General features: G+C 53.3%; 1 protein-coding gene across 1 annotated transcript; it reads right to left on the bottom strand.

Annotated features, from left to right (window-relative positions):
• Nucleotides 1–4508: 4508 nt before the first annotated feature.
• Nucleotides 4509–12782, bottom strand: LOC132246467 (uncharacterized). The gene is made up of 3 exons (XM_059719600.1): nucleotides 10311–12782; nucleotides 9917–10075; nucleotides 4509–7067 (listed from the first exon to the last, which is right to left on the bottom strand). Exons 1-2 carry the CDS (start codon nucleotides 11335–11337, stop codon nucleotides 10056–10058), a joined length of 1047 nt encoding a protein of 348 aa, XP_059575583.1. The 5' UTR covers nucleotides 11338–12782; the 3' UTR covers nucleotides 4509–7067; nucleotides 9917–10055.
• Nucleotides 12783–13021: the final 239 nt, after the last annotated feature.

Genomic DNA, 13021 nt, shown 5'->3' with positions numbered 1-13021 from the left:
AAACAAGAATGACTATGATCTCATAGGGATAATGGAGACCTAGTGGGACTCCACCTATGACTGGGCCACAGGTATAGATGACTATGCCTTGTATGGGAGAGATTGTGTGGACAAAAGGGGCAGGAGTGTAGCTCTCTATGTCAAGGAAAGCTACACAAACCTCAAAGCCAACATTAGCACCCAGGGTGGATGACTGGAGGCTCTCTGGGCCAAAATCCATGGTGAACATGGCACAGGGGACACAATGGTGGGAGCCTACTACAGACCACCTAGCCAGGAATTCACCAGGGAACTGGCTGAGGCTGAATGCTCCCAGTGCATGGTTGTCATGGGAAGCTTCAACTACCCAGACATCTTGTGGGAAGAACACTCACTCAAATCCGAACAGTCACAAAGCTTCCTCATGGGTGTGGATGAGCTCTGACTCAAGAAGTCTATGGACCAACAAGAAGCAAAGTGCTGCTCGACCTGGTACTGGCAATGGGGGATGACTTAAACAGTAACCTAAAGATCAAAGGGAAGCTTGGAGACAGCGACCATGAGCTGGTGACCTTCACTATCTGCCATAAAGCAGGCAAGTCAGTCAGCAAAGCAAAAGTCCTTGACTTCAAGAAAGCTGACTTTGACAAGCTCAGGACACTTGTTGGCAAGGCCCTAAGGGATCATGACCTGAAGGGGAGGGGAGTTCGGGATGAGTGGTTGCTTGTCCAGGGAGTGATCCTGGAAGCAAAATCAATGTCTATGTGTAACAGGTAGCCCACTCTAGGCCAACCTTAATGTGGCCCACACACCTGTTCCTCGGGCAACCGCCTGCCTACTCTTCTGCCACACCTTGTTATTAATTGATTAATCAGTGTTAATTAGCAGGAGGCTGCCCTTGTACTACCCCGCTGCTAGGGGCACTATCTGCGGCTCCATTTCCTCCCCTACACCGGAGTCCACACCTCGCTGATGGAATAGCCGTTGTCTCAGCTCCATCACTATCTGGCCCCTTCTTGTTCTCTCTCAGGCCTCTCTTCCTTTGATGCATGCTCCCTCTGGTGCTAGGGCTCTCTCCGGCCCTCTCTCACTCTGTGCCCTCTTCTCTGGGGCCTTATCTACAATGCTGCCCCCTCCTGGGGCTCTCCGTGCCCACACTGGGACTCCTTAATAATACCGCCCCCTATCTGGGGCTCTCCGTGCCCACACTGGGGCTTCTCGATAATGCCGCCCTCTCCTGGGACTCACCACGCCTGCACTGGGGCTTCTCGATAGTGCCCCCACTCTGGGGCTGGGGTCTATGCACCCCAAACACCACACCCTTACTGGCACTGGGGTCCCCACACTCCTGTGGGTCCCCTATGAGGCCTCCTCCAACCCCTAATAGCCACACCCAAACCACTGGTGTAACAAACAGCAACACAAACTCAAGCCTCCTGGCTATAACTTAAACATAAATTAAAGCCGCCTGGCTAAAACAACATTGCTCAAGCATCTTAGAGCTGCCATAAGCTGTACCTGCAGTCAAACTTCTTCCTGCATCCTGGCTTAGAAAGCTCCTGCCTCTCTGGCTGCTGGCAGGGAACTACCTCTGGCCTCCTGTCTGTGCTTTATATAGGAGCCAGGCCCTGCCCCTTTCAGTCAGCTGACCTCCTGGTTGCCCTGGCAACCAACAGCTGGGTTCCTTAGTCACTGCTAGGACTCCCTCCCTAGCAGTTTCCCCTCTTCAGGAGCAGGGCACCTCAGTGCTCTGTGACACAATGCCATCTCAGAAGAAAGGCAGCAAAAGGGCACAGCAGCCCCCTTGGCTCTGTGGGGAACTAAGGAACCTTCTGCATCTAAAAAGAAAGACCTATAAAAAGATGGAAGACTGGATTCACCTCAAAGGAGGAGTATTCTGCACTGGTCTGGACTTGTAGGGAGTGAATCAGGAAAGCCAAAGTTGTGACTGAACTCCAACTAGCTACAAGTGTCAAGGACAATAAAAGTCCTTTTTAGATATGTGGGGAGCCAGAGGAAAAGCAAGGGTAACATTGGGCCCCTGCTAAACCAGATGGGATAACTGACAACCGATGCCCAGAAAAAAAACAACCTGTTTAATGGATATTTTGTGTTGTTTTTTCACCAGCCCCAAGGGATGGCCCCGCTCAATATAGCATGGGACAGCCAGGGCAAGGGAGAATTGTTACCCTTCATCAATGTAGACCATGTGAAGGAACACCTTGAGAAGCTGGACACCTTCAAGTCAGCTGGCCCAGACAGTTTATACCCCAGGGTACTTAAGGAGCTGGCAAGTATCATAGCTGAGTCACTGGCATGGATATTCAAAAATTTGTGGTGCTCAAAAGTGCCCAAAGATTGGAAGAAGGCCAATGTGGTGCCTATCTTCAAGAAAGGGATGAAAATAGATCAAGGGAACTACAGGCCCATCAGTCTGACCTCTATCCTGGAGAAGATCTTGGAAAAAATTATCAAAGATACCATTCTTGACAAACTGGCTGACGGTAACATCTTGAGGGATAGCCAGCATGGTTTTGTTGTGGATAGGTCTTGCCTGACCAATCTCATCTCCTTCTATGACCAGGTGACATATCACCTGGACATGGGAGAAGAGATTGACATCATATATCTTGATTTTAAAAAAGCCTTTGATCTGGTATCCCATGATCATCTCATAGAAAAACTGGCCAACTGCGGCCTCGGATAAATCACAGTATGCTGGCTGGGGAATTGGCTCCGAGAACAGACCCAGAGAGTGGTAGTTAATGGAAGTCAATCATGGTGTTGCGCCGTGACCATTGGGGTCCCCCAAGGTACCATCCTTGGGCCTGTACATTGGTATCAGAAGTGGACTGTCCAAGTTCACTGATGACACTGAACTTTGGGGTAAAGCATCCAAGGAGAGGATGGTGATCCAGGCCAACCTTGACAGGCTCAGAAAATGGGTGAACGAAAACCTGATGGTGTTCAACACTGAAAAATGCAAGGTACTCCACCTTGGGAAGAAAAACCCACAGCACGCTTATAGGTTTGGCAGTGCTACACTTGCTAGCAACATGGCCGAAAGGTACTTGGGGGGTCATGATTGACCACAAGTTAAATACGAGTCACCAATGTGATGTTGCAGCTGGTAAAATAAGCAAAACTCTGGCTTGCATCATAAGTGCTTCTCAAGCAAATCCCAGGATGTCATCCTTCCATTGTACTTGGCCTTGGTGAGGCTGCAGCTGGAGTACTGCATCCAATTCTGGGCTCCACAATTTTAAAAGGATGTGGAGAAACTTGAGAGAGTGTAGAGGAGAGCTACGCACATGATTAGAGGGCAGGAAAACAAGCCTTATGATGAGAGGCTGAGAGCTATGGGACTCTTCAGGGGCTCAGGGGTGATCTGGTGGCCACCTATAAGTATATAAGGGGTGTACATCAGGACCTGGGGGAATGCTTGTTCACCAGAGTGCCCCAAGTGATGAGAAGGTCAAATGGTCACAAACTCCTCCAAGACCATTTCAGGCTGGACATAAGCAAGAACTTTTTTATTGTCCAAGCCCTCAAGGCCTGGAATAGACTGCCATCAGAGGTGATGCAAGCACCTACTCTGGACTCCTTTAAGAGACATTTGGACATTTATCTGACTGGAATCCTTTGACCCCAGCTTACTTCCTGCCCCTGGGGCAGAGGGCTGGACTCGATGATCATCCGAGGTCCCTTCCAGCCCTAAAATCTATGGAATCCCTGCCCTACCTGGCCCCATCCCCCCCATCCCTTCCCCACCCACCCCATCCCCCTCCAGCCCCCTGAGCCCCCCATCCCTGTCCCTCCTACCTCAGTAATGGGAAAAACAAAAAACAAACAACCTCCCCCAGCACTTACCAGCAGCTCTAGCTGCCATCTGGGTCACTGGGGCCCTACCCCCACAATGCAGGGCTGGGTGACATCACCAGCAGCCCCAGCCCAGGCTGTGCTGCCCCCTGCTGCCCTGTGCTGCCTGGGAGTCTTTGCCAGGAGGCCCTAGGACTCCCACAGCCCCTGCGTCTACAGTGAGTAGAGGCTTTTTTTTTTTTTTAAGTGTTGGCGGCTGGCATTGGCAGGGCAGCCATTGGGGGCCTGCAGGAGTTGGAGGGGATGGGGCCAGGTGTGGCAGTAATCCATGGGGCTGAGGGAGTGAGTGGGGGTGGGACAGGGCATGTGGGGCTTGCAGGGGGGTTATGGCCACTGTGCCACTGTGGGGGGCTGTAACCCCTGTGGGGGGGGCATAGCCCCTGGGGGTGTTTGGCTCCTGTTGGGGGCTATAACCCCTGTGGGGGCCATGGCTCCTGTTGGGGGGCTGTAACCCCAGTGGGGGGCATAGCCCTGGGGGGAGTGTAGACCCTGTGTGGGGGCTGTAGCCCCTGTTGCAGGGCCATGGCTCCTGTAGGGGGGCCATAGTCCCCATGGGGGGGCCATAGCCCCTGTTGGGGGACTGTAACCTGTGGGGGGGTGTAGCCTCTTTGGGGGCAGCAAAATATATATTCATGTATTCTTGAAACATGTATTTTGAGTTCACTTTATTATTATGATAGAGACACTGGTAGTCTTCCAAACTGATTTAACACTGTAGATATATCAATACAACATTGCTCAACTGATCACTGTCTCTCTGTGTCACTCTCTCTCTCTCTCTTTATAGTGTTTTTTTGTTCTAATTGTGGAGGAACATGGATTTTGCGGTATTTTACAGAGTGACTTGGGGATTTTTTTATCAGAGATTTTTCAGTTTTCTAATAGGGGACACCAGAATTCCTGCTAGGAAGGCCCGTGGCAGGACCCTGCTTGCTCAGATCTGGTGCCTTGGACCCAGCTGGCTGTGGCCCAGCTGGATGAGGCTGAACTCCTGGCCAACTGGAGCCAGGAGGACATGCTTTGACAGTTCAAAACAGGTCACCCCACCCAGAACATCTTCTGAGTGATAGCTGCCCAGATGGTTGGGCAGCAGGCACACTTGGCAGTAATGCTGCACAAAGGCCAACTCTGCAACCACAGCCCACTGGCAACTGGCCCAGAGGGGCAGATGCTTCATCTGGGTCTGGCAGGTGTACAGCAGGCCACAGCCAGGCAGCAGCCCCCACTGCCAGGCTGCTGCAGTGGGTAAAGGGTGCAGGGAACTCTCAGGACTGCTTCAGCAGTCCAGCTGGCACAAGAAGTAGTGTTTCCAGGTACCAATTGTCTGGGCCCCAGAAGCTCCTCTCTATTTGTACCTTCAAGTATAGTGGGCTAAGGCCCACCTGGCTAACTAATGGCCCCTACTGTGTGGGGCCAATGGGTGAAAGATACAACAGAATTCTTAGGATAAAAAAGGTAAAACAGGATAGGAGTGTCATGTGGGTCAAAGGGTCAAAATGTGAAAATAAGTGTGCTTGAGGAGGACACCGAGCAGAGTCCCCCAGGCTGCACCCACCAGTACTCAAAGGCATCCAGGGAGCCAGTGGATGCCACCCACTGGTGCTCCAGAGACGTGCATGGACAAGTGAAAGGAAAGTGGACCTGCAGTCTCTTTGCACCTTCCCAGCCAGAGCCTCCTTCCTGGTCAAATACAGGGCCTGCTTGGCCAAGGCCAGGGCCAGGGCCAGGAAGAGGTTGACCAGGAGGTCCTGTGACTTGGTGGGGCCATGAATGGGGTGATCAAAAACAAAAAGGTGGGGGGGTGAAATTCAACCAGAACCCCAAGAGAAGGCTCTGGAGGTGGCGGTGGAGGAGCTGCAGCCTGGTGTACTCGAGTGTCATGTGTGCCAGGGTCTCCCTCTGCCCACAGAAGGGGCAGGAGACTGTGGTGTCCGTGACGCTTGCCACATATACGCCCATGGCAATAGCTCCATAGAGAAGCCACCAGCTGAGGTCCCCAGTGGCTCGCGGGATGAGGGTGGAGTACTGACTTAGCCACTGGCATGCCCCAGCCATGCCCTTGCCGAGCAGGTCCCACCACTTGGTGTCCAGGCTGGACACAAGGGTGGCATGATGGACAGTGCAGCGCATGAGCATATAGAGATGATGGCAATGGACGGTGGAAAAGCGGACCAGTCTGGTGTCCTCCAGCCAGCTCAGGTGGTGAAGCAGGGAGCGCCATGAAGCCAGGTGAGGAGTCAGGCCCACAACAAATTCCTGTGGGCTGGAGAACATTGGGGGGGGTGGGGGGAGAGGGGCAGGAACCATCACCATGCAGGACCTGGTCAACAAAGGCAAGGGTGTCAGGCGGTAGGGCAGATTTCACCTCCTGGACCAGAGGGCAGGTTGCATGTGACGTGGGGAGACCCATGCACCGGGCCAGCGCAGAGGGGTTCACCCACCCCTGCCTATTGTAATCCAGGAGGTCTCCAATACAGGTGACACCAGCCAGGATCAACCTCTATCGCAACCGGTACACCTCTGCCATTGGCACCTCCAGCAGGAGGTCCCAGAAGTGGGACTTGATGAGCAGGTTAGCACCCTGGGCAATGGTTGCGGGGGAGCTGGAGAAGGTCCTGGTAGAAATCTGGCAGTGCTCGTAGGTCCTGCAGGGAGAAACCCTGCAGGCTGAGGAGCTGCCAGTCATATCGGAGCCCCCAGAAGTGGAGGAGGAAAGTGCATTCTAGGTGGCCCATCCTGCGTGGCTGCTGACACCATATAGGAGACACTGCATGGCCTGAAGGTGGAATGCCAAGACCTGGATGTGCAGGCAAACCAGGCCCTGGCTGCCCTCCCAGAAGGAGAGGCTCAGGACCTCTGCAGTGACCCAGTGCTGTCCCGGCCAGAAAAACTCCAGCACCCATTTCTGGACTCCTGCCAGGACCTCAGGGGGCACAGGCAGGGTGTGCAAGCGGTGCCAGAGCATGGACAGGACCATCTGGTTCAGCACCAGCATTCTCCCATGCAGGGACAGACATCACAGGAGCCCTGCCTGTGCCTGGAGCTGCTCCACCACTTTTGCCTCCAGCTGGTGCCAGTTCTCTGGTGGGGAGGGGCCTGTGTGGGACAGGTATACCCCCAAGTACAGCAGCGAGCCCACACCCCAGTGGATCCTGCAGAGTGCAGGTGGGTGGCCCGTGGGCTCACTCCCATCCAGAGAGCAGATTGACCTGAAGCATAAAAAGGTCTTTAGGCAGATTGACACTGAAGCATAAAAAGGACAAAGTCATAAACCTGAGACAAAAGGAAATCCATACCACATGTACTTGATTCCAAGATGAGTTTTCCCCACCTCCATTTAACATGGGGGGTGGGGAAAGGAAATCCCCTTGTTTTGGAATGAAGTACAAGATTTGGGGGGGAGGGGGAGGGGCAAGCACCTGCTGTGGCTCTGGCTTTGGCCCCAACCCAGGGTTGGGGCAGGAGACAGAGCCAGAGCCAGAGCCAGAGCTGCTGCCAGCCCCACTGTCTGCCCCACAGCCACCTTTGTGCCCGTCTCTCCCTGCTGCAGACTTGGGTCCCCCCACCCCTACAGCCTCTGCCCCTGTGCTTGCCTGCCCCCTCCTACTGCTTACCCTTAATCTGGCACCAGAAGATACTGTCCCTGTACCAGTCTGGGGCACAGAGCATGGCCCCAGCTCAGCTCACTAGCAGTAACAACTACCAAGCCAGGCTGGGTCCATGCTCCATGGCCTAGGTTGGAGAAGGAATGGAGCCTGCTGGAGTGGAGCAAAGGTAAGTGGCTGGTTGGGAAGTGGCACCATGGGGGGGCAGAGACTGCACAGGGAAGAAGGTGGAGCCAGCAGGAGGAGGGAGACAAAAAGATGCTGCAATCAGGCAGGCACAAGGGGAGCAGGTAGCAAGGGACAAGGTGCTTGACCCCTCCCCACCACCCCACTGCCCATCTCCCACCATCTCTCCATGTATTGCCCCTCTCCCCAAAACATGCCCCCCCCAATGCCTCCCCCTCTGACTCTGCTTTCCCTGCTGCAGTAGTAGGGGGCAGGAATTAAGGCTGCCCACCAATAGTTGGATTCTATACTTAAAAATTTAGAACACGTTTTTACATTTGTCTAAAATTCAGGGTCATCTTGGATTTTGGTGAATATGGTAGATTGTGGGGGCAGGGTCCTAGCAGTTCTTCAAAATATGTCTTTGTCCTATTCACTATCACTTTGTATTTACTTCCATTCAGATTGATCTAGCTAATCATTATGCTAAGCTGACCTCTTGCAGACATCTTGCCATTTAGTGGTGGATTGACTGCAACAGTTTAGAATCATGTGGGGATGTTGTTAAGTGTTTTCAAGATAATGTTGAAACTATATTGCCTGATTTTCCCTCCCAGAGACATCTCATAAATACATATTGAAGAATAGTGAGGACAATGTGGATTCCTGCAGGGACTTTCAGGTGAGGATTTTCTGAAAGGATGAAGACTTTTCCACCAGCAATCTCTGAGTTATGCTGGGGAGGAAAGGCTGCAGCCACCGCAACTTTGGGCCATCTACTCCTGCTATGTTATGAAATCAGTTTAGCAGCACCTGACAGCCCATTGCATTAAAGGCTGATAAAAACAAAACTTGCACACTGACTCTATATGTGTAATAGGTTCCCAGGTGTGTAAATGCGCTTTCACTTATGACTTGCATTCTTGTCCCTTTATTGTCTTCCTCACTCACCCATGGATTCTCTTCATTTTCTTCATTAAATGAGGCTGTCATTCTGAGCTCATTCCAAATTGTCAAAAGTTCTATAGCAATGCTATTTCCCTGCCGTGATAACAGTCAGTTGACTTCCTTGTTTATAGTCATCTTTTTGATTGTCTAGTAATATTTTCTTTCCATTCTGTGGCTATTTTTGCTTCATTTTTCAAAGCAAAACAAGGTAGTCACTATCATAGAATTGTAGAAAATCAGGGTTGGAAGGGACCTCAGAAGGTCATCTAGTCCAACCTGCTGCTCAAAGCAGGACCATCCCCAACTAGATCATTCCAGCCACGACTACAGCAAGCCAGGCCTTAAAAACCTCCAAGGATGGAGATTCCACATCTTCTCTAGGTAACCTGTTCCAGTGCTTCACCACCCTCCTAGTGAGAGAGTTTTTCCAACCCAAACCTCCCTTGCTGCCACTTCAGACTGTTACTCCTTGCTATGTTATCTGCCACCATTGAAAACAGACTAGCTGCATCCTCTTTGGAACCCCCTCTTCAGGTAGTTAAAGGCTGCTATCAAATTCCCTCTCAGTCTTCTCTTCTCCAAACTAAATAAATTCAGTTCCCTCAGGCTCTCTTCCAGTGTCCCAGCCCCTGAGCCACTTTTGTTGCTCTCCACTGGACTCTCTCCAACTTGTCCACATCCTTTCTGTAATGGAGGGGGCGGGGGGTCGACACTGGGTACAGTAATCCATATGTCGCCTCACCAGTGCAGAATAGAGCAAAACAATTACTTCCCTCAATCTGCTGGCAACTCTCCTAATAATGCAGCCCAGTATGCTGTTAGCCTTCTTAACAACAAAAGCATACTGCTGACTGCCTGCCGGTGCAAACGCTGGCACAAACACTGGTGCACTCTTACAGAGAGCAGATTTAGACAAGACATTAGGAAGAACTTCTTCACAGTTACAGTGGCCAAGGTCTGGAATGGGCTCCCAAGGGAGGTGGTGCTCTCCCCTACCCTGGGGGTCTTCAAGAGGAGGTTGGATAGGCATCTAGCTGGGATCATCTAAACCCAGCACGCTTTTCTGCCTATGCAGGGGGTCAGACTCGATGATCTAGTGAGGTCCCTTCCGACCCTAACATCTATGAATCTATGAATCTATGTGTGCACTGGCCCCCTAGTATGCCTAGGTCCTGGTATTTGTTCTGCTCATCATCGGTCTAGGCTGGGCTATTCTTGTGGGTGTTGCTTGGTTTAGTGGTCCAAGGTTTCCTCCGCCCTCATCTTCCCCTTCCCCCAATGAGCCTAGTTTAAAGGCAACCAGAGGAGATCCATCAACCTAGAAGAGAACACATGCTTACCTATGGGGGAAAGGTGAAGCCCATCCCACCCGAGCATGTCCCTCATCGTGATATGTGGGTCGTTGTCTAGGAAGCCAAAGCCTGCCTTGAGACACCATTCCTGAAGCCATCAGTTGGTCTCTCTGATGCAGGTCTCATGTCATCTTCCACGTCTGCTCACTGGTAGGACAGAGGAGAATACCACCTGTTCTTCTAGCTCCCTCAGCACCCCCACCCCCCACCCCCACCCCCAGAGCATGGTAATCCGTCATCAGGTGATCAGGGCTTCTCCTGGCTGCATCATTAGTACCCACATGGATTAGGACCATGGGGTAGTAATCAGTGGGCTGGATCACAGCCTGGATCATCCCTGTCATGTCCTGAATCTTTGCTCTGGGCAGGCAGTAGACCTCACGTGTTGAGGGATCCTGGCGACAGATGGGGCCCTCCGTACTTCTCAGGATGGAGTCACCTATGATGATCACTTGATGTTTCCTTCTCCAGGTCTGCTTAGCTCCTTTGGCCTGATCAGAGCATGAAGAGTGTGGAGTTGCCTCCTCTGTGGAGGTTTCCTCCTCTCCTTCCTTCTCCTGCAGTGTTGCCAGGGCCTCAGACTTGTTCTCCAGCCGGACTGGAGGAACTGCTACTGCTTTGCTGTGAGCAGCCCTGGTTCTGGATGTGACCGTCTGCCACTCTTCAGTGGAGGGCACCTCCCGGGGTGCTTCTTCCTTGTGTGCATGGTCCTGCAGGGAAAGGAAATAACCATCAATTTCATCCTCCACCTCCCTGATTCCCCTCAGCCTGCTAACCTCCTCCTGGAGCTCCCTCACCTGCACCTCCAGGGCCCTAAGACGGTTGTCTGCAGGACAGGTGTGGGGGCCCCCATTCCCTGCCCCCCGGCCCTGCTGGGCATCCCCCACAGGCCGGGGGGCAGGGGGATGCCAGCCCCCCCATGGGCTTTGTCTGGATGGAGGCCTCAGACATGCCCTGGGTAAACATCGCCCCCCGAGCAGAGGCCCTAGCAGCACTCCGCATCGCCACCATTGTATAAGTTGCTGTTTACTTAGAGCTTTGTGTGGTGCCTTCGCCCTACCCTTGCAGGAGTCTCCCTCCTGGCCCTTCCTGCCCACCTGCCGGTGCAAACGCTGGCACAAACACTGGTGCACTCTTACAGAGCGTGCCTGTTTGCGTGCTCTGTTCACGCAGCATGGCTCAGGAGCGCAGCTCCCTACCGGCTCAGCTAGAAGGGATCCGGGGAGCTTCCCCTCCAGATCCAGCTCAGCTGTGCTGGGTCCCTCTCCCCCACTTACCTTTGGGGGATCAGCTGTTGCTGCCCCCACTGCTGTTTCTGCTGCTGCTGCATACGCCTCCACCACGGGTCTGGTAAGGGGGCACGTGTGTGTGCGGGACGCATGTGTGCCTAGATCCCTCCTCTCCTCCATGCGCCTGGCTCCTGAGTGTTGGGGGCTATGTCAAACTGTGGCTTTTAAAGCCTGCCGTTTGAAATTCCTGCCACTGCCCCAACAGCTAATCAGGTGCTCCTGGCTTCCCGGAAGTGCCTGCCAGCAGTCCCGCCCCCTACGCTCCCCTGCTGGGGGGATCCGGTGCCCCTGGAGCCTGTTCCCCAAGGGTTAACCCTGGGGGTGCTCCCTAGCCTGGGGAAACAGTCCCCACTAGCCCTCCCCCTGTTTGCACGCTCTGCACTGGTTAGTGGGGGACTGTGGGTGTGGGGAAAACTCTTCCCACATCATGCACCACCCCCAGCCCAGAAGCAGCAGTGGCCATTGGTGCACTCAGGGCCCACTAGTGGGAGTGGCCCCGTTTACCTGGGACCTACAGTCATCTGTGCCACATGACGCAGGCCCAGCCTAGATCTGGCACAGCCTGGGGGCATGCACCTTTGGGGAAGACTGGGCCACTCTCATTCTCATCTAGGGCCCCTGGCATTCCAGGCAAGAGCTGAATGTCCTCAGGCTGAGCCAGGTCCTGCCTCCAAGTCCCCTGTGCACCACTGGGCCAGGTTGGCTCCATGGAGACAGGACTCAACCTGGCCCAAGGGTGTGTGGCTCTTGTGTGTGGTGCTGGGTGCACTGAGTGACAGCAAGGGTGGCCTGGTCCTGCCCAAAGGTGCATGCCCCCAGGTCAGGCCAAGCCAGGCCCATGCTATGTGGCACAGGTGGCACTGGGTCCCTCATGGCTGGAGCCACACCATGCTATGGGGGTGCTCTGCCAGTAGGAGGACCTGAGTGCTCCAGTGACCACTGCTGCTGTGGTGGGTGGAGGGGGGCTGTGCACTGTGCAGAGGGAAGGTGTGGGACTTACCCCTCCTGAGTAGTCCCCCCCTGTCTTAGAATGAACTACTGGGTTCAGAAGATTCCCCGCGCTTGAACAAAGTATGTACTCACGGTTGTTCTCACCCTTTAAGAATACTCACAGAGGCAGGCAATCAGACGGAGCAGAGAGCATGGTGACTTCACATCAGCTCGAGGCGACAGTCGCCACCCCGCATAGTTCCCCTGGCCCCAGAGTGTCCCAATCCCAGGGATGCAATAGCCTGCACTGGACTCCATGCAAGTCAGATGTCTTGCCAGAGTGGAGGAACTTAAGAACGTTGCAACTTAAGAATATACAGTTTATATAGTCTGGAGTAAATAATGTTATCTCAAACTAGGGATTTGGTTATCTCAAGCTAAGAATTTGGGGATGAGCCATGATCCACCATACCTGGTGTTTCCCACATTCCACTGTAATACAACATTCTACTATCTAGGTTCATGGTTTAGTCATGCTCACAGAGCAAAAAGCTACATGCTGTTTCACCGGCCTACTATGGAGTTAGCATACAAAACCCTTGCTATGAACATTAAGCAAAGCCCTTACTATTACACCCCACTACACCCACAGTCTCCCCCCCACACCCAGAACTCTGCCTACAATCCACCACAAACTCCACACCCCCAAACCACCCCCACAAAGCCCTATACCTCCCACAAACCTCACCCCAAAAAACCTACACCCCCCCACAGCCCCCCACAACCCTCCCACGAACCCCATAACCAGCCCCGCATACCCCTCCCCCCAAAACCCTCCACAAATCTCATGCCTTGCATGCCCAGCTGCTGAACA

This window comes from Alligator mississippiensis, chromosome 16 (genome assembly GCF_030867095.1).
Source record: "Alligator mississippiensis isolate rAllMis1 chromosome 16, rAllMis1, whole genome shotgun sequence".
In the NCBI taxonomy this organism is placed as follows: Eukaryota; Metazoa; Chordata; order Crocodylia; family Alligatoridae; genus Alligator; species Alligator mississippiensis.
Note: the sequence above shows the minus strand (reverse complement) of the source record. Positions and strands in the feature narration are given on the sequence as shown.